This window comes from Triticum aestivum, chromosome 6B (assembly GCF_018294505.1).
Source record: "Triticum aestivum cultivar Chinese Spring chromosome 6B, IWGSC CS RefSeq v2.1, whole genome shotgun sequence".
In the NCBI taxonomy this organism is placed as follows: Eukaryota; Viridiplantae; Streptophyta; class Magnoliopsida; order Poales; family Poaceae; genus Triticum; species Triticum aestivum.
Genome location: NC_057810.1, coordinates 157,210,924 through 157,232,372, shown reverse-complemented (window position 1 = coordinate 157,232,372; position 21,449 = coordinate 157,210,924). Strand labels below are relative to the sequence as shown.

The following is a 21,449-nucleotide window of genomic DNA, read 5'->3' as shown; positions in this document are numbered from 1 at the left end:
AACCATAGTCCCTTTCCTCTCCTCTTCCCCACCTCTCTCTGCTCTGGCGAAACAGGGGAGATCGACGGTGGCGGTCCGGTGAGAAGAGGCAGGCGGCCATCGTAGGCGCTTGTCTGGCGGCGGCGCCGCTAGGATGGCGCCCGTGCATCGGCTACCCGGAGATCCTCCTCCATGATACGGTCAGTGTGTTGCCCATAACCCTAACCCTCAATCCTCTTTTTCCACGGATTTCGATTTAGTTCGAATCGATGGTAGTATTTGACTGAATCCCTCGATACCTAGGAGCACAAGAGGAGGTTTTTACCGTAGAAATCAACTATGGTGGATTTTTCTGCGGATTTGGCCGATCGAAGACGTATGGCGATGGGAAAGTTGCTCTGTTCGATGGTTGCAAAGTAGATACATGGTCTCCTCTCTGGCTCACTGATTTTATGCAACAACTGGGATATAGTGACCAATCTAAGAATGTTATTTACTGGTTACTGCCTGCAAAGAATTTAGCCGATGGACTGCGGATTGTGGACTGTGACACTGACACTTTGCACATGACAGCAGTTGTTCCAAAATTCCAGTACTTTCAGTTGTTTGTTGATCACAAAGACATGGCCTTTGACAATGTAATGGATGATATTCATGTTAGTGGTACACCTGATCTACCTCCTGTACTAAGCCCTAAATCTCCTGGGTTTAGCAGTGGAATAAGAGGAAGTCCCAGGTTTAAGGTGAAAGCTCATAAAGGCAGACTGAACCAATGTCATGCAGCCAGCATCAATGAAGGGAGTAGCAGTATTCCACCAGTGGGACAAAATGTTGGACATGAGCTTAGAAGAAGCAAGAGGAAACTTGTGGTAGAAGAAGAAATCCCCAACGAAAATGACAGTAACACTGACAGTGATGATAGTGAATGGGATTCAGACTGGGTAGACTCTGACAATGAAGTAGGCAAAGATGATGATGATCTATATGAAGAATGGGTTGATGAAAAAATTGAGGAGAAGAAAAAGAAGAAATCTGAATGGGAGCAGGATAGTGACTATGATATAGATGAACTACAGGAGCTAGAAGGTTCAGAGCTTGAAGATAGTGATTCAGCAGAGGAAGTGGAAGTAGTAGATGCACAAGGAAGGAAAAAAATGAAAAAGAAAATCCCAACAACTCAGAAGTGAAGAGCTACAAAGATGTTATTGAAAGAAGCAGTGTAGGATGTTTTTCTTTTGCTTAGGAAAGAAGGTGGTTTGTAATGAAACCTCATGCTGAGATGTGGCTTTGGGTTTCACACAAACCATGGAAATGTAATACTTTTGTTGCACAACTTCAAGACCTTGTAATGTTGGGTCCATCTATCTATCTTTCAGACTTCTTTTAAGTTCAATTAGTACAAGAAAGGCCTTGCATAATACTGTTTATTTGTGCTGTCAATGCTGCCAAAGTACAGAAAAACAACCAAAGTGCTGCCAAATTTTAGTTCAATTTCATTGCAACAGTACATCAACATCTGGATACACCAACAAGCATTGATCACTAGATACATCATACTAACACATCACTTCTTAAATCCTACATACACCACAACTACAATCAGTACAACAAGTGTACTGAGAATACTCCTACAGAGAAAAATGAGCTCATTCATCTTCTGCATTGCTTCTGCATATGCCACAGTCTCGACAGTGCTATGCATTGCTCCTGCACAAGCCTCTGTTTCTTCACTTGCAATGACACCAGCCGAATCTAAACTGCTCAATCCACGGCTGACATACCCAGCTCTCACCAAAAAATCAAAATAGTTGTCTGGTCCATCTTCCCAATAATAATGTTGGCAAGGATTTGGTTGAATCTGATAGAAAAGGAGCAAAAAAATTCAGCCAAAAAGAAACACAGAAACATCAAATCGATTGGGCACTTGTAGAAGATCTTATATGGTGATTGGGGCACTTGTAGAAAACCCTGCCAGGATTTGCATCCGATTTTGACACAAGACGAATTGTAGATCGAATGCGGTAGCTAGGGCATGGTACCAATGGCAGCATACCCGCGGCAGCCGGCGATGAGATGGGCGGCGAGAAAAGGGCTAATGCCGGAGGTGGAGCAGGCGCTTGGGCAGCCTTCTTCCCGCGGTGCTTCACGGCAGACGAGCTAGCGGCGGCGGACATGGCGGCGACGGCGCGGCGCCAGCGAGAGGGAGAGAGCGAGCAGAAGAAGGGAGCAGAAGACCTAGGGACCGGGGAATGAAGAGACGACAAACTCCAGGGGCCAAACTGCTTAAATCACCAACCTCCAACCGCGGGAACTATCCCGTGTGGGCCCTCGAGTCGACGTGGCAGCGGTCAAAGCGCCACGCGAGCTGGTCAGCGGCCGTCAGACGAAATTAGGACCTCGGGTGAACAACTTAAAAAGATTTAGGACCCAGATGTGCATTTTGAAAAAATTAGGATCCAGTCGACACTTTTGGGAAAGAATTAGGACCGCGCTTGCATTTTACTCTTTTCATTTTGAACAGGAGCCCTCGTGACTGACGACTGACGACCCAAACAATGCTCAGGAGGCGGTGTTCTGGCGCCCGATAGGTGTTCGGCGAAATGCCGATGGCAAAAAAGCCCGTCCGAGGAGTTCGTAGCCGCGCCTGGGGTGGTACCAGCCGCCGCACCGGAGCACGCCGTAATAACTTCCGCCGTCGCCCTCTCCCGCTGCGAGTGCGCGTGCGCGTGCGCGCGTGCAGGTCTCCTGCTGCGCGCGCCGACGTGCTGCCCACTGAGACGGGCCGTGGACAAGAAGGGGAGACGGCAACTGCAAGGTACGTGGTTTCTGCGCAACAGCGGCGATGCGCTCTGCTCTGCCAGTACTGGTAGCGACAGGCTCCATCTGATCTGAGCACCTAGCGTCGTTTTCTTTCGCCATCCGAGTTGTTCGGCAGAGCACGAGATCTGCCTAGGAAATCAACGGCCAGAGCTCATCCCGGCAGTATAATAACTGTGAAAAATATTCATAACACATCAACTCATCAAATGATGTATTTAATTCTTCTCTGAATATTGTGTCCTTGCGTGCCACTTGTAAGATTAGTTTGGTTCATCTTGTTAGTTTAGCGTACCAGGTCAAATTTGCTGAGCAGGCATGCAGCCGGCCGCCGGCACGGTCAAGTGCGCTAAATTTGCTCAGTTGGAATGTTATTACCTCCACATCATTTGGGGTGGTTCCAAGTTTGACAGCCACTAGTTTAATACATATTCTGAAATTCTTGAGCTTTCAGATTCAGTCACCTTCCTGACTTGTTGTTCTACTCTGAGTTATATAGCAGATAACCGCAGCAATGTTAGGTGAACATGTCTGTTCCCTTGTGTTGTGTTCATGATGATCATGAGAATCAAAACCCTGTGAACAGATAATCAATACAGAATTTTGTAAGGAGTCGTAGTTTTTCTAAGAAAAAACAAAGGATGCATACTGTCAATCACAAAGGCAGGAAGAATGTTATAGCTGTATCCTCCCTATTGGTGGGACATTCTTAAGTATTATGAAGATAACTTATTTTGGTTGGACTATACAATAGCTGACCTAGTACGTTGACTTTCTTGCCCCATAGCTGCACAATAGCACGGTCATAACATGGATGCATGCGCATATTTGGTCTGTGGTTATGCATATAGTCTCCACCTCTTACCTCGTAGGAGGTAGTTTTTCTTACAAGGGTGAGCAGGAAGCATGGATCTATGCGTTGTGATTCTCCTATTCTGCGTCTTCCACTTGATCCATGGCCAGCCTGATGACCTAGGTGCGTTACATTCAATTCTTGCAGCTTGTGTTCAGAAAGCAGTTGCAGTGATAATATCTGTTTACATGATTGTGTAAGAGGCAAATTGATCCACTCCACAGAACCATAGTTGAGCATCAGTGTGTGTGAGAACTCTTTGAGAAAGCGAACAAGTTATTGCCCATTTGATTCTGCAAGGGTTATTTTGACTTGTAATTCATTTTGCAGGTTTCATAAGCATCGATTGTGGCATCCCGGTGAACTCCTCCTACCAAGATCCCAGCTCAAAGATAATATATGTCTCAGACTATGGATACGTCACCTCAGGAGAAAACCGCAACATCTCCTCAGTTTACATCAGGCCTTCACTGGCAAAGCGCAACCTCAATGTCCGGTTCTTTCAGCATGGAGCACGCAATTGCTACGCCCTGAGGTCCTTGGTGGCAGGAAACAAGTACTTCGTCCGTGCGCTTTTTTACTACGGAAACTATGATGGCCTTGACAAACTTCCTGTCTTTGATCTGTACATGGGGGCAAACTACTGGCATGAAGTTAATATCAGTGCTGCAGGAGCAGTCAAATGGATGGACATCATAGTTGTCGCTCCTGCTGACTACCTGCATGTTTGTCTGGTGAACAAAGGGATGGGAACTCCATTTATTTCTGGGCTGGATCTGAGGCCACTGAGGATTACTCTTTACCCAGAGGTAAATGCAAGTCAATCTCTGGTGCTGATTAGCTCCAATCGGTTCAATTTGGGGCCCACAGACAATCGCATAATCAGGTTTGTTTGATCCTTTAGGTCATTGTTATCTGAAACAAGTTCAACAAACCAAATCAATGGTTGTCTACCATTTAGCCTAGGTGACTGTGTATTGTAGATTTAATGTCAATAAACATAAAAGTGAAGAAGAAAACAAATTCTCGTGTAAATGAGTGTAGCCACTAATGGTAGACATTCTTTGCATGGATATGTCTCTGCAAGTTATACTTTGGGACAAAAAGAGGTTGTTTTGACTCCAATTACAGTGAACTACGATACTAGATCATACAAACATATTTCTTTGGTCTGAACAGGTACCCCTTGGATCCCCATGACCGCCTATGGTCGACTTACGACACAATCCCAAACTGGAATGAAATATCTGCAACATCTGTCGTCCAGAATTACGTCACTGATGTGTATGACGTGCCATCAGCTGTTATGCAAAATGCAGCATCTGTCAACGGCTCAAGGATTGATTTCTCATGGGGTCCAGTGGATCCATCGGAGAACATCAGCTCCAGTTACTTCTTTGTTTTCTACTTCTCTGAGCTGCAGAATGTACAGAGCAATGCTGTGCGGCAGTTTGACATCATTGTCAATAACAAGACATGGAACACGCAACCTTATACCCCTCGATTCCTATTCGCCGATTCTTTCTCAGGAATTGTACAAGGGTTGGCGAGTTATAGTGTCTCACTTGTTGCTACAGAAAATGCAACTCTTCCACCTATCCTCAATGCCATGGAGATGTACTTGGTGGAACCGATAACTGAGATCGCTACTGATAGTGGAGATGGTATGAATTTACCGATACAATATTAGTACAGAGTGTATGTTTCTTACAGTTAAGTACTTAGACCACGTTAAGTCTTCATACAATTTGCAAAAGGGATGTATTAAACTGAATCAGATACACATTATTGATAGCATTTGACCTGCTTGCTTGCCTGTCTGTTCATTTTGTATGGTCATGAACATTTTTGTTGTTTTGGCGAACCAGCTAGAGCCATGATGTCAATCCAGGAGAATTTTGGCGTGGAGAAAAACTGGATGGGTGATCCATGTGCTCCAAAAGCTTTTGCATGGATAGGATTAACCTGCTCCTATCCTCCAGCTCATGCCGCTAGAATAACAGCATTGTAAGTTCCATAATCATGTCTGAATGAAATTAAAAATACATGGTTACAGGCTGAAATACTTTGCATATTTCATAGAAACATCAGGACATCTCATCTGGAGAAACCAACTGTTCTGAATTTATCTTTTTGGCAGAAACGTGTCTTCCTTTGGGTTGGCTGGTACCATCTCTACTGATTTTGGAGATCTGAATGCACTTCAGTACCTGTAGGTTCTCAACATCATGTCTCACTGTAGAATTTTAAGGTGCCACAGCCTTTTTCTTTTTATAATACTAGCAAAATTAACCGTGTTGATGTTTATTCCCTCTGCTTCATGTTGTAGTCTTCCTAGGGACTGATTGGCAAAGTTACCTATGAATCTGAATTACTCAACTATATCTGAAACAGTTTACCCAGCAGTACATGACAGACTGTTTTGAACTTCACAGTAGACGGCAGTATATTTCTTTAATTTTTTGTACCTGCTGTCATATATCCATGCAGTCTAAAAGTCTGGATACTTCAAGAGTTTTTTACTTGCTTCTCCCCACAATCCACAAAAAATAGTCCTAGAAAACTCTTTAAATATATATTACATCCGTTCGTAAATACATGAATTCTGAGAAAGCATGCAGTCAAACCTTTTAAACTTTAACTATTAATATATATGAAAATATTTAGATTGGTAAGGTAAAATAGTATCACTAGATTTGTCATCAAAATACTTTAGTACTAGCTTTTATGGACAGAAGGTGACGGTCATAGATATATGTTGGACACTGTGTCATTTTCTAAAATGTCATCCGTTTACTAATGGAGGTATTTTGGAAGAGAAATATAATTCTCTTCATTTATATGCAATAACTACCTGCATATTTTTCCCTCTTGAATGTAATCAAGAAGTGAAGCTGAAAAAAATCAGTTCTGAAACATCATTATTTTCCCCATTCCTTACTAGTGTTCACCAGAGCTGTTACGTATTTCAGGGATCTGTCAAACAACAACTTGTCTGGCACCATTCCAAATTTTCTTGGGCGGCTTCCGTTTCTAATATTTCTGTAAGTCGTTTTTTCTTCCGTTACATATATGTGCCCCAGTTGTAGGATCTTGCGAGAACACTTTTTAGTTACGTCATTTTTGTTTTCACAGGGATCTGTCCAGCAATGATCTACATGGAACAATCCCTGACAATCTTCTTCAAAAATCCCAAAATGGAACTCTGTCGTTAAGGTAGCGTTCTCTTGAACTAGATTCTAACTTAAAAACAGCAAAAGTTTTGAAAATAATATTGTAAAATGTTTGGCATCTTGTTAGTATCATGCTAGCTGTTTTAAACTTATGCTATTATAGCTTTGTGTTCTTCAATTTCCTTCTGCCTGTCCATTTAATAAGGTATACTACTTTTGGTTAATTAGAAAGATATGATATCCATTATCAGGTTTATTAATTGCAATGACATAAAACTTCAGAAGTAAACACTGTATGGTTTGATTTCTCATCTCTCCACTAAGAGGACATGGGAGAAGCTTGAATCGGCCTACTCTCTACCCATGAGCCTTTAGGGTTACCTCTGTTTTCTCGAGATGGTTACCTATGTCTTCTCGAGATTTTATCATAAAATTACCATTAAAAAATAGTACCAATATTACGTGCCTAGTTAACAATTAAATCTGATTGATACCTGAATATACAGAGATACTGGTTCCTTCAAGCACCATCTCAGTCGAACATATTTCTTTATCTGGAATACCGTGGAAGCACATTACTAACATGAACTTGTGTACACTTTAATATTAGCAGGGTTGGTAATAATGCAAATATATGTGCCAATGGTACTGCCTGTGGATCAAGTCGAAAGAAAATTAATGGGGCACTTCTTGCTGCTATAGTTATTCCGATCGTTGCTGTCATTGCAATATTTGTTGTCTTATTTCTTCTGCTACGCCAAAAGCTCAAGGGAAAAGGTAATGCAGACAGATGACAATAATGGTTTCTGTTTTGTGCATTGAACACTGTTTTATTTTGAATGGAGCATTGCACACTGTTGTAGTATTTATTGCCTTTTTCCAGAAAAACTATTTCTCATCTTTAACTACGTTTTGTGTACGTTTTCAGATAAGAGAAAAACTACTGGTCCTGAAGATGAATCTGCATTACTTGAGAACCGAGAATTTTCCTACAGAGAACTGAAGTATATTACAAGCAACTTTAGCCAAGAGATTGGCAAGGGCGGCTTTGGAGCTGTCTTCCTTGGCTACCTGAAGAACGGAAACTCAGTTGCTGTGAAAGTGCGTTCTGATTCATCTTCACAAGGGGGTAAAGAGTTTCTGGCTGAGGTAAAAAAGGAAATTCAGTTTGTAGTTTTATGTGCCGCAACTCAAATATTTGTCTTTTTTCCTTTCATCCACCTTTTCTCCAAATCCTTGTGTGGCCATCTGTTTCTCGACTTTATGAGTGAGCATTGTCAAATTTTTTTTTATGGTTTTGTAGATGGAACTGCACTTACTTACCATTCTTATTATATGCCCTGCTTAAATTATCTGAACATAAGTTCTGCAAGCTATATTGCAGGCTCAACACTTGACAAGGATTCATCACAAGAACTTGGTTTCCTTGATTGGCTACTGCAAGGACAAAAATCATCTAGCCCTTGTTTACGAGTACATGCCCAAAGGGAACCTGCAGGATCATCTGAGAGGTTGTTCATGTTGGCTTTTTTTTATTTGAACACTTCATCTTGGCTATTCAAATATAGGCTCTTATATCGGCTAATCTAAGTTTTTAGGCGCCCTAGATTAGATCATCAGTGTGCTATATCTTGAAATTCGTATTACAGAAGAATGTTACACTTCTCAATGGAGAACTGCATAGACCCTAAATCAAGTGTGGTTACTAAACTCAATGTTGATGGGTCGTTCGTTCATACCGATGGTGGATTAGCAGGAGCCGGTATGATCTTACGTGATAATGACGGCAACATTATCTTCTCTGCTTGTCGTTATATCTTGCATTGTTCCGGACCGCTCCAGGCTGAGCTGTTGGCATGTCAGGAGGGATTAAGCCTTGCTCTACAATGGTCTACTCGCCCGATAGACATCGAGATGGACTGCATGGATGCGATCAAGTTGATCAAGTCGCCTACCCTTGACAGATCGCCACATAGAATGATAGTTCAGGATATTAAGAGGCTCTTTGGTGAAAGGGATATCTCTATTGCTCATGTAAGTAGGAATCAGAACGTTGTTAGCCACACACTTGCTGTTTTCGGACGATCGGAGGGCCGAACTACAGTTTGGTTGCGCTCTGGACCTGCAGACGTTCCTCTGCTATGTAGGAACGAATATTCCAACAGTTGAGCAATGAAATCCTTTTAACCCCGCAAAAAAAAAGTGTGGTTACTAAACTGAAGCCCATGAATTTCTCTGAAATCTTCTAACTAATTATGTTTTAACTTCTGTTGACGTGCAAAGGTTCTACTAGTAAACCACTCACTTGGGAGCAGCGTCTTCACATCGCCCTTGATGCTGCACAAGGTTAGGATTTTGCCATCTACTACTAGTTCCTTAGATTTCTTCTTGCACGTGTTATTTACTTAAGTTCACATGTCTGGAGTATCTGCACATCGCGTGTAAACCAGCATTGATCCACAGAGATGTGAAGAGTACCAACATCCTGCTGACCACAGATCTTGGGGCTAAGATTGCTGATTTTGGCCTGACCAAGGCTTTCAGCGACTCGAAAACACATATAACCACTGAACCAGCTGGTACTATGGGCTACTTAGATCCAGAGTACGTCATGCACAACTTGTCTTCTCCTACATACTTGCTTCATCAGCATTGCCTAAATAGCTGTGTGCATCACAGTGATGCAAAGGCCGAGGGTTATCCTCCTTTTCTAAAAACAGAATCAACATTGCCTACAGTGGCATTACTTTGTCATAACAAGGGACCCCTGTGTCTACCAATTGTTCAGGTACTTCCGCAGTTATCACATCAGCGAGAAGAGCGACGTGTACAGCTTTGGCGTCGTACTCCTAGAGCTCATCACAGGCCGTCCTCCTGTCATCCCGGTCAGCGACAGCGTGAATGTCCACGTCGGCGAGTGGGTGCAGCAGAGCCTCGACCACGGCACCATGGAGAGCATTGTGGATGCAAGAATGGTAGGGGACTATGACATCAACTCTGTCTGGAAAGCTGCTGACCTTGCGCTGCATTGCAAGCGAGAGGTCTCAAGGGAGCGTCCGACGATGGCGGAGGTGGTGGCGCAGCTTAAGGAGTGCTTGGAGCTCGAGAACCGTCTCGACGGGAGGCAAAGAAGCTTGGGTTCAAACTTTCCTAGGGAGAGAGGTGCACTTGAGGCAGAAGAAGAAGAACAAGGTGAGGACATACAAGCTGTTGCTGCTGGTCCTGCAATGAGATAGTTTTGGTCTTACCTTAGTGCTGCAGGTTAAGAGCCCCTCTTCTCTTATCTTTTCTGATAAAACCTTCGTCTGTCTCTGTTAATTTCTCGAGTTCATTGCAACACTTAGATGAAGGGGGAAGTATCTGATGCACCCAGACTCAGTTCATACTTTAAAATGCTTCAAACAAATCTGAGAAAATGTTAGCACATAGGGACAACATGAATTTATGATGTCGCAAAAAAATTCTAGTATAAATGTCAAACATAACTCGAAAAACAGAATGGACAAATTTGTCATCAATATCTGTAATGGGCCAAATTTATAGCCCAACTTATGTAGGCACCGTTCAGTTGTCAATTCTGTCTACTCAACCTGTGTTATGAATTTTGAAATCCCGTGACATGTTGGATGCCAGTATTATCCATATTTTTCTTTTTGAATTTTCCAAAACATTTTGAGATGTCAACTGGGACAGGGTGCAGCAGATATTCTCCCGAGCCTGCCTACTCTGCAATAAAAGATATGGTGATTAATGGAATCGCATCTGATGGCTCTGATTCGAAGCTAACACTTCTTTCTGGTATTATTCTTTTCACCACAAACGTCTATTGATTTGATTATCGACGATGTAACGGGAGCATTCAGAATTCTGAAAATGCTGATGCAAGCATTTTTTTTCTTCTTCAATTAATCATAGGTGGTTCTTGTGTGTAATGTGCTTCGTTGCAGTACAGAATCAAAATTTGAGTAAACTGCTAAACCATACCGTGCACGTAACTCCAAACATTTCTCGTATGCAATATACTCGTCGTTTTCGACGTCGCCGTCGTAATTCTCCGTATACTTGTCGTACTACTCCATGGTGTCAGAAAACGTCATTTTGATACTGAGGGAATACTGCATATTTAATCACTACCTTTTCTACCGACAGTTAGTAAAAGATTACAGCATAAAATAGCTGGACAGTAACGGCATGTGCAAGCAAGAGATCGGGGTATCATCTTCCGTACGTACCGGTGGTTAAAGCTGTGAAGAGATGAGATGCAGTGATGATATTTTTTAAAATTATCATACACAAGATGGGTATATTAGTAAATAAAAGCATGGGAAAAACTGTATTGGATACATCTGCATGGATGACACGTGTTCTGTAACACGCTTGCAGCCTTGCAAGTGTCTGAGAAACGTCTGGGACCTGTGGACGCGCGTACGTAAACAAACCGTGACATGGACGAAATTTTTGTTCCGCAGACAGCGCATCCGTTGTGGTGTGTGGACGGATTAATTTCTGATGGAAACGTGGAATCAGGATGACAGAAGCAGAGCCAGCTTCGGATTTTTGGCGGGCAAAAGCAGCGTGAGTCAGCGTTGTTATCGATCGGCTAATCCGATTTGAAAGGCTTCGCTGTCGTGATCCGGACATCTGTGCTGTGTAGTAGTCGGCAGGCACAGCCGGTGATGATTGGCGGTGGCGGTGGCGCTGGCGGCGAGACTCCTGACAGCATACGCTAAAGCTAGGCCAAGCCAAGGCTTCTCTAATGGTGTGGTGTGATGCCAACCTTCTCTAAGGTTATTATACTGCTACAATGATTATCTTTCTGGGTTTCTTTCTTCTTCTTGAGTTTTAGGTTGCTAATAAACCACGTGTCCCATTCCCAGCCGGTGTTTTTTTTTTTTGACCCAAAGCCGGTGATTATCCTCTGAGTTGGGGGAGAGGAAAGAAGAAACGAAATGTGCATTCTCTTTGGTTTTATGTTGCAATGCAAGAACTAACTGTGAAAGGGACTGATTCAACTGTAAAAAGAAGAAAATGAGATTCAGCGTTGAAGCTCGGACGGGCAGACCTCTGTAGTCTGTATGCATAAAGCCAAAGTACACGGGTAGATTCTGTTCAAAAAAAAATTCCGGTAGATTTACAGTATCCAAGGGAAAATCAGCCACCATAAAATAGACCTGGTCTGTAAATGAATTACGGGCGGCCGTAAAATGCCGGCGTATCCGCTATATATACCGGAGCGGCCGCGTTCTAGGGTTTGTATGCGGCAAATCCCCAATCATCCTTCGCCGCATTCTCTTCCTCTGCGTCGACAAACTCTTCTACCTCCGACCACACTTTTCGGCGTGCACAACCAAAAAAGGACCAGCCCCAAATCGAGCACCGGATGCAAGCGGGGTGGCCGAGGGGCCGCGGCTCGTCGCCGCACAAGCAGGCCCGCCATGACGACGAGGCCGGGAGCTCCGCCATCCGCCCGCCGGTGGAGGATTGGCGCCGCGTCCAGGCGCGGGAGTGCGGCGCCCTCTCCAACAGCGGTGGCCGACGGGTGTGGCGGCAGTTGAACTGCCTCCACAAGATCCTCTTGCTGACGACCAAGCGCCTTTGGGAGGCGGAGCGTGAGTTCTTCGAGGCAAAGGAGGTGGTCGCCGCCGGATAAGAAGGGTCGCGGCGTGGCTAGAGGCGGCCAAGGAAGAGTATGACTCCGCGTTCGCCCTCTCCAATTCCGCGATGGAGTTTCATCTCCATGTCAAGAAGGATGACTAGTTAGATTTTAGGTATTAAATCTAGTATGTTTCAAGTTTGTGATGAACTAGTTTAATTTCCGGCGAAGTATGGTGGCGGGAACTAGTACGTTTAAATTATGCAGTACGCTTTACAAGATCTGCTTGGCCGTGCAGCCCACAGTACCGAAAAATTGATTTACAGTATCCCGTAAATGGTTTTTGCGGTACTGTGGTTTGCGAGAAAATTGGATATACGGGATCTGCTAGAGATGCTCTAACTTTTTAGATCAAACACATGTCCCCTAAAATTAGCATGCATTTCTACAACAAAGAAACCGAATAAACGAACACAAACCAAAATATTATATAAGTTCAACTAATTAGTTTTATGGCCTGGTCCAAGAAAAAGAAGAAAGTGGGACAAAAGGAGAACTACACTGTATCTACTTTGGTAAGAGAAATGGAGAAATGAAAATAAAAGCATCTTTGACTTACATCAAAGCAAATGAACCACAAGTTCACAACCACACAATAGAAAAGGGTAAACTGGAGAAATAGAAGTGGCGCACTCTTGGCGGCCTTCCCCCTCGTTGACCTTGCGGTGCATGCATGCAACGCATGCCCGGGATGATGTCATGCTATGCACGGGGTCAATAGCCGCCGTGCGTGCGCGTCACGTGATGACCAAGCAAAATGGCTACCATACATTGACGATTGAACGGGAACTTGCAGTTAAACGTGCAAAATGGTGCTGGTATCACTTCTCTCCGTAATAAAGAAGTAGTACTTCTTCGCTTTCTTTTTACACTGCATATAAGATTTATCCGAAGTCAAAAAGTTTGATCAACTTTATAGAAAAAAAAATCAACATTTACAACACGAAATCAATATTATTAGATGCATCATGCAATTAGTTTTCATATTATATAAGTTTTATATTGTAGATGTTGGTATTTATTCGCAGATCTTATATGCGAAGTAAAAGAGAAACGAAGGGAGTATCATCTTCTAGTAGCACCTCAAGGCTCGCAACATTCCGCTACTTCTATGTCTCTTTGATCTCCTTCTCCAAACCTCCATCTTTTCTCATCAGCTCTTTCAACAACGGGAGGCGGGGAAACCAGTCATCGCTGCGTAGATGTGGTTGAAGGCGGTGAAACATGTAATTGGGGCTAGGGTTCGGTGCTGTGGTGGCATTGTTTAGATGGCGGCGATGATGACATTACATCAAATAATGGTGCATCAACTTCAACCACATCTCCGCAGGGTGATCAACAGTGTCGGAGAACCACTAGGTCAATGTCTTTTCAAGGCATGTGGTCCACATTGTGTGGTTTCGGGTTTGGTCGTTGGCCTGTCACCGGTGGCCTCATTTTGTCTGCAGGTTGTTTCCATGAGTGAGCGATCACGGACCAGTTAGTCAGTTTCCGCTGGTGATGTAAGACCAACCGTCAGCACAGAACTGGGTGCAGGCCCTGCCGAATTGGCTTCTTCCCGCAAATCCCGTCATACACAACGGCTGGCTGCTGCGGCTCTGCGAAGACAAAATGAAAAGTTTTCCTGCATGCTCGTGTGGGTGACACATATACTGCTCATCACCGTCTCTCCTTTGGCGATGTGACGACGACTAGGCAAGCGACAAAGGATTCAATACAGAAGGATTTTCTTGGGGACTTAGGTGTGGTGTATTTTTTTGGAATTTCTATGTATTTCTGGGGTCTTTTATGACACTCTGGCTTAATAGGAGCGACAGTATACTCATATCAACAAGGCGCACCTTCTTTTCTGGGAGGCCATCTGTAAGAAAGTTCAAAATTAGGCGTGCTTGGCTGGGAGTAACTTAAGTATGGGTGACCGACCGAGAAGTTGATCCGGAGTGTGCAGGAGTGAGACAAAGTCTACGGGCCAGTCTAGATTCTAGACGCAACGGCCAAGAACCGGTGGGTTTGGGCGGAGTGTTACAATTGGTATCAGATTCGATCCTCAAAGTTACACCGGCGTGTGTTGGTCAGTGATGCAGAGGCACATGTGGATGCTGACACTGGCACGCACAGACCTGAGCCAAGAGGGAACATTCATGCTAGGCTGATGGGGATATCGAATCCTTTGAGGAGGGTGTATGTAACATCTCAGCTTAATAGAAATGATAGACCACTCATAACAACAAGATGCACATTCTTTTCTGGAGCCCAACTGAAAGAAACTTTAAAGTGAAGTGTGCTCGACTTGAAGCAATTTTGCGCATGAGTGAGGACAAAGTGCGTAGAAAAAATTAGTGTTGATCTGTGGGGCCAGTCTAGATCCCAGGCACAACAGTCAGGAACCAGTGGGTGAATTGATGGGTTTAACTGTATTACAACTTCTTTTTTTGTAAAAATGGGGATACTTGCATATGTTTAGATGTTTTTTTAATACTTAATTTTCTTAATTAATATAATCCAAAAATTAGTGTAAAGAATATCAAACTATAGACCAAAAAATTCCGAACTATTTTCATTGATGCACTTGGGAAAATTATGTAGTTTGCACATGAAGATTAAGTTAATACTACTATCTTTCCATACTTAAAATTAAAGGCTATTGTACTAACTTTACATGGTCTAGATAAGGGCATCTCCAACGCTCACCCCTAAAACGAGCATTGTATCTGTTCGTGGGCTGGTGGGGACCAGTCCACGGCTAGTGGTGCGATAGCCGACCATCTAACCCTGTCCCCCAAAACTTGTGCCTCTTTTTTTAAGTCCGCAAGCTCAAAATAACAACATAGCAAATCGTAGATGATTGAAAATGTTCAAATGTGATAATAGTTCTAATTTAAATATTACAATCCAACAAATTTGTCAAATTAAAATAGTTCAAATTTGAATTCAACTAGCACATATATTCTAGTTGTCTCCTTTAACCGTTCACACATGCTCAATCAAATCTTCGATGCATTGCTCCATATCCAAATCCCTTGCTTCAAAGAAAGGACAAAAAATTAGCATGGGCATTTCACCAAACACTTGTCGGGCGTGGTGACCCTGTAGAGGCGGATGGTACCTACGCGGTGAACGGACGAGAGGTCTGGACCGGCGGTGGAAGATAAGCGGCGTGGGGGCTGGGTGTAGTCGTGGAGGTCACAAAGTTTCGGGAAGGGCTTGGCGGGCGGCGGCGGTGAGAGAGAAAACGGATGCAGAGAAGTGGGAAGGACGAAGATGCGGGATCCGACGGTATTTTGGGTAGGGTTATGGGTGTCGGAGTCCTATGTGGTTGGTGTCCATACTCCCGCAAAGCCTCCTATTTGCTTGCAATTGCTAGGAAACAGACGTCCAGACTGGTCCATGGACCGATGCGGGAAGGCGCAAACAGTGTTCGGACAGTTCAATCCGAACGCTTGCGGGAGATTTGAGGGTCCAGTGCGGGAGGCGGGATTAAGGGTGGAGGTGCGACTGGACATTGAGGTTTTTTTCTTTTTTAAGGAATACCCCCGGCCTCTGCATCTGGTCGATGCATACGGCCAATTTATTAATTATTAGCACAAAACCTTACAAAGTAGTACAACAGTAAGACCAAAACCACCATCTTCGCAACCTCTGTCGCTACTCCTATCTAACTGATGAAGGGCTGCTGATGGTCTGGGCCTAATACCAAACATACCTTGCAGCCAAACCTAACATCTAAGACCTGAGGTTTCAACCTGGACGCCTGCCGGGTATGGGCACCCACCAGTCCGGTGTGCTCCTCAACCAGGCCGCCTGCCGGGTATGAGGCCGACTGGACATGGAAGTGGATCCTCTGACTTAAAGGAGGCAAGTGAGAGATCTGATACTACGCATGAATTACTGTAGATTGCCAATTAAATAGCTGTATTAGAGCACTGTTTACGGTACTTCGGGGGAGGAGCTTCCCTTCGCAAGTGAGCGGATCCACTTCCATGGACTCTCTAGGATGGCTAATTATATGTTGACTGAAGGTAAGTCCAAGAAGAAATAGGATGTCAGAGATCGAAAAATCAACCATTATTTTTAGAAAGGGAGATCTAGGTCCAAGAATCCGAATAATGGATAGTGATTTTTGGAGTGGAAAAAAGAAAAACAGAATGTGTGAGTGCTCCAAATACTCGATGTGATTGCTCTCTTTTTTTCTCTGTTCGTTCTTAGGGTGATATTTATAAGATTCAGCTTCCGGGAGTGCTTGTTTCAGCACGATTTTTGGTCGAGCCAGCTTGACATGGATTTGATTCTTTCCACGTATAGTCACTCTTCTTTTCTCTCTTTTCACTATCCTTTCTCTTTACAGCATACAACTTGGGTGAGGAAAGAAAAGCTGAGGTTAGTGACCGAAAGCAGCTGCACCAACTTTCGCGAAGAGCCCATTTAAGTGGCGGATCTAGGATCCTAGGAAAAAGGTGTCACAGTTTATATCTATATATGTATGAATAACATAACTTCTTTTTGCGGGTGAATAACATAACTTTAACATATATGCTCAAATTGTTTTGAAAATTACAGTACACATCATATAATTTGGTCTAGATATCATTACAGTTCCAACAAATAGACCAAAAATAGGCTTTATGTTGTAGACATCTAGTATTAAGTAAATAAATGGTATAAATTGTTTTGCATTTTCTGAGGGGATGCCATGGCACACATGGGCCCCTTACTGGATTTGCCCCTGATATAAGCAACTTTTTTTTCAAAAAGGAGGATGACCCCATCTCTGCATCTGGGAGATGCATACAATCATTTTATTGATTATTCTTGAGGACCTTACAAAGTATAACAACAATATGCTTGAATCCGCCATCTTGGCAGCATCTGCCGCTACTCCTATCCGAATGATGAAGGGGTGCAGGCTGGGCCACATACCCATACCTCTCACCTAAGCCTAACATCTAAAGCCGGAGGCCCCGACTAAGCCATCTGCCGGGTCCGGGGCTCAAACCGGTCTGACGCACTCACATGTGTCGTCGCCGCCATCTTCCACTGGTCCATCTTCAGAGCAGATTGAGGTGACAACCTTGGCAGGTCCTCCGCCATCGACGCCACCATGACGCCAAATGACGACCTCCACCTACGCGAGACTTGGCAGGTCCTCCGCCATTGACGCCACCACGACACCAGCCGACGACCTCCACCTACGCGACTCCATCTCCAAGCAACGGACATAAATCCATGCTAGAAAAGGGCCGCACCACCGCTGTCGCCCACCACCCACAAGCGCCACCCAACCCCAAAGGTTCCCAAAGCGGTGCCTTCAAGAAGGGAATGTCGCCGTGAGGGCCGCGCCACCCAATAGAGTTAGGGCTTTCGCTTGGGAAACCTAGGGGAAGGTGAAGTGAGGATATCAGTCCATATCGACGCCTTCAAGGAGGGAAACGGCGCTGATACGTCTCCAACGTATCTATAATTTTTGATTGTTCCATACTATTATATTATCCATTTTGGATGTTTATGTGCTTTATTTTACACATTTATATCATTTTTTGGGACTAACCTACTAACCGGAGGCCCAGCCCATATTGTTGTTTTATTGCCTGTTTCAGTATTTCGAAGAAAAGAAATATCAAACGAAGTCCAAACGGAATGAAACCTTCGGCAGCGTGAAAGTTTATGATCCAGGAGACTTGGAGTGCAAGCCGGGGGAGCATCGAGGAAGCCACGAGACAGGAGGGCGCGCCCAGCTCTGTAGCCACCAAAAACCTCCCGGAAGCCCGTTCTGGCACCCTGCCGGAGGGGGGAATCCCTCACCGGTGGCCATCTTCATCATCCCGGCGCTCTCCATGACGAGGAGGGAGTAGTTCACCCTCGGGGCTGAGGGTATGTACTAGTAGCTATGTGTTTGATCTCTCTTTCTCTCTCGTGTTCCCTCTATGGCACGATCTTGATGTATCCCGAGCTTTGCTATTATAGTTGGATCTTATGATGTTTCCCTCCCTCTACTCTCTTGTAATGGATTGAGTTTTCCCCTTTGAAGTTATCTTATCGGATTGAGTCTTTCATGATTTGAGAACACTTGATGTATGTCTTGCCGTGCTTATCTGTGGTGACAATGAGATATCATGTGCCACTTGATGTATGTTTTGGTGACCAACTTGCGGGTTCCGCCCATGAACCTATGCATAGGGGTTGGCACACGTTTTCGTCTTGACTCTCCGATAGAAACTTTGGGACACTCTTTGAAGTACTTTGTGTTGGTTGAATAGATGAATCTGAGATTGTATGATGCTTATCGTATAATCATGCCCACGGATACTTGAGGTGACAATGGAGTATCTAGGTAACATTAGGGTTTTGGTTGATTTGTGTCTTAAGGTGTTATTCTAGTATGAACTCTATGATAGATTGGGCGGAAAGAATAGCTTCATGTTATTTTACTACGAACTCTTGAATAGATAGAACAGAAAGGATAACTTTGAGGTGGTTTCGTACCCTACCATAATCTCTTCGTTTGTTCTCCGCTATTAGTGTCTTTGGAGTGACTCTTTGTTGCATGTTGAGGGATTGTTATATGATCTATCTATGTTATTATTGTTGAGAGAACTTGCACTAGTGAAAGTATGAACCTTAGGCCTTGTTTCCTATCATTGCAATACCGTTTACGCTCACTTTTATCACTTGCTACCTTGCTGTTTTTATAATTTCAGATTACAAATACCTTTATCTACCATCCATATTGCAGTTGTATCACCATCTCTTTGCCGAACTAGTGCACCTATACAATTTACCATTGTATTGGATGTGTTGGGGACACAAAAGACTCTTTGTTATTTGGTTGCAGGGTTGTTTGAGAGAGATCATCTTCATCCTACGCCTTCCACGGATTGATAAACCTTAGGTCATCTACTTGAGGGAAATTTGCTACTGTACTACAAACCTGTGCACTTGCAGGCCCAACAATGTCTGCAAGAAGAAGGTTGTGTAGTAGACATCAGGCGCCCTCGGGCGTCGCCGTCGGCGCGGCCGGTCATGGCCGGCCAGGGATTTCGCCCGAACTAGATCTCCGCCATCAGCAGCACCTCCTGTACAGAACCGGCGACCAAGAATAAGCGTGGCCCGACCAAGCTGGCCTGCATGCCGAATAGGGGAGGAAGGAACGCGCCAGATCGCGCACACTGACCGCCGCAGAAGCCGCCGCCGGCCGCCAACGACCACCGGATCCCGCCGCCCGCGTGGCCGGGACACCAGATCCACCTCCCGCACGGCTGTTAGCCGGCCGTGCCTTGCCTATGGAGCCGCCGCTCCAAATCCGGGGTTCCCCACACATGAGCATGGCAACCGAGGCCCCGCCGCCACCATCCTTGGCGCCCCGGGCTTGCCCGCCGGCTGCCTCAGGCGGCGGCGAGGGAGGGAGGAGGGCCGGCTAGGGTTGGGAGGAGGAGGCGGCTAGGGTTGGGAGGATGAGGCGGCCCTAAGGAGGGGGAGGGTGGATGGGGTGAGGAGGAGGGCTCGCTGGGGTTGATATAAGCGGCTATGTAATGTCGACCGAAGATGTTATAAGTGACTTTTGCCTTTTGCGGCTTTTTTTGCGGGGACACCACAGACGCGATGACTAACATACCACAAAACATAGTTGATTCATAAAGGGATGCAACGAAAATGATCAACATCTATGTTGTGCCATCCTATCACCCTCCACAGAGTGAGCCAACACTATATCACCACACTGCCTGCACCCCGCCGCTGAAAGGATGGAAAAACCAAAGCCGATATGGGAAAACTTTATCAACAAAGAAAACGTGTATTTCTGAGTGCAGCGATTATGTGCCCAGGTGCATTTGGGTGTGAACAATAATTCGTTTAAAATAGGAAAATGATAAAAGAAAATTGATCTTTTTTAGCATCCAAGATACTCGAATGTGTGATGCACGTGCAAAAAATCGTGGTGTTTGGACATTCAAGGAGGTTGTGGCAAAGAAAATAAATTTTGTTGTGAAAGAAACTTAATTTGAAAAAGTACAATGCTTGGGGCTGATTCGTCTTTTTCTCAGATTTTTAAATATGTTTACTTTTTTTAATTTACCATTCATCGGGTGTAGATAAGCCCGGGCTCATATGCGAATTACCGTGTCTTTTTACACAATCTATGATCTATGAATAATAGAAAGGGAGATGCATGGAGTGGCGGTGCCAAACCTAAGGTGCTGTCATGGTGTCATTTTTATTTACATTCTTAGTAGTTTTTGCACTCCTATATAAATATAAAAGGCAAATAAAGGTGCTTTGGAAACAATGGGGTTGTCAATTCATTTGTCACTACAACTTCAACTTGTATATGGATACATCCCCTTGTGCATAAGTCCGTGAAATCTCATGAAATTCTGACTTAATGCGTCGACATGTATACTATCAAGATTGGAATTATGATGGATGTGAAATTATGTCCCTACCCTCTACCTCACACAAACCAAATCAAAAGATGGTCCTTGTTTAGCCTTTGACTTTTATCCATAGCCGCAAACATGCTAGCAAAAAAGAAAATCATAAAACACGCTCTTAACACGCTAGCAAAAAGAAAATCATAAAACACGATCTTAACATGCTAGCAAAAAGAAAATCGTAAAACACGCCCTTCCATTTCTTTTTTTTTCTTTTTTTTTGAGGGGCACACCCTTCCATTTCGATACATAAAAGAACCATACTTGTTGCTAGACCATCAATTCGGGTAATGAAATGTTATATAACATATATTTTGTTGTCGAAAAGACGATGATATCATGCGAGGGCCTTGTGTACCCAAGGGATGGAGTACATGTTGTCAAAGCATTTTTGCATGACAAGTCCGGCAAACATTTAACTTCTCATACAGCCCATCATATTGGCGCTTAATTTACAAGTTGAAAAGTTAACCACACAGATGCCACATGTACGTACATTTAGAGAAGGGTATTAAATTGTAGAACATGTGATCACGCAAGCTCAGATC

At 44.1% G+C, this 21,449-nt stretch overlaps 1 protein-coding gene across 8 annotated transcripts in view; it reads left to right on the top strand.

Annotated features, from left to right (window-relative positions):
- The window catches only part of LOC123136316 (probable LRR receptor-like serine/threonine-protein kinase At4g20450), a 39,443-nt gene extending 29,228 nt beyond the window's left edge, over nt 1-10,215 (top strand). For 5 of the 8 annotated variants that reach the window (XM_044555676.1, XM_044555675.1, XM_044555673.1 and 2 more), the window contains 12 exons: nt 3,980-4,535; nt 4,829-5,313; nt 5,518-5,656; nt 5,790-5,861; nt 6,622-6,693; nt 6,785-6,865; nt 7,436-7,599; nt 7,751-7,971; nt 8,207-8,333; nt 9,106-9,168; nt 9,240-9,426; nt 9,611-10,215. In XM_044555676.1, coding sequence (XP_044411611.1) covers nt 4,279-4,535; nt 4,829-5,313; nt 5,518-5,656; nt 5,790-5,861; nt 6,622-6,693; nt 6,785-6,865; nt 7,436-7,599; nt 7,751-7,971; nt 8,207-8,333; nt 9,106-9,168; nt 9,240-9,426; nt 9,611-10,058 — 2,316 coding nt within the window. In that variant the 5' untranslated portion in view covers nt 3,980-4,278 and the 3' untranslated portion in view covers nt 10,059-10,215. Of the gene's footprint in view, nt 1-2,492; nt 3,773-3,979; nt 4,536-4,828; nt 5,314-5,517; nt 5,657-5,789; nt 5,862-6,621; nt 6,694-6,784; nt 6,866-7,435; nt 7,600-7,750; nt 7,972-8,206; nt 8,334-9,105; nt 9,169-9,239; nt 9,427-9,610 lie in introns of those variants that run through there. The other 3 variants (XM_044555671.1, XM_044555670.1, XM_044555677.1) reach the window with 3 other exon arrangements.
- The last annotated feature ends 11,234 nt before the right edge of the window (nt 10,216-21,449 follow it).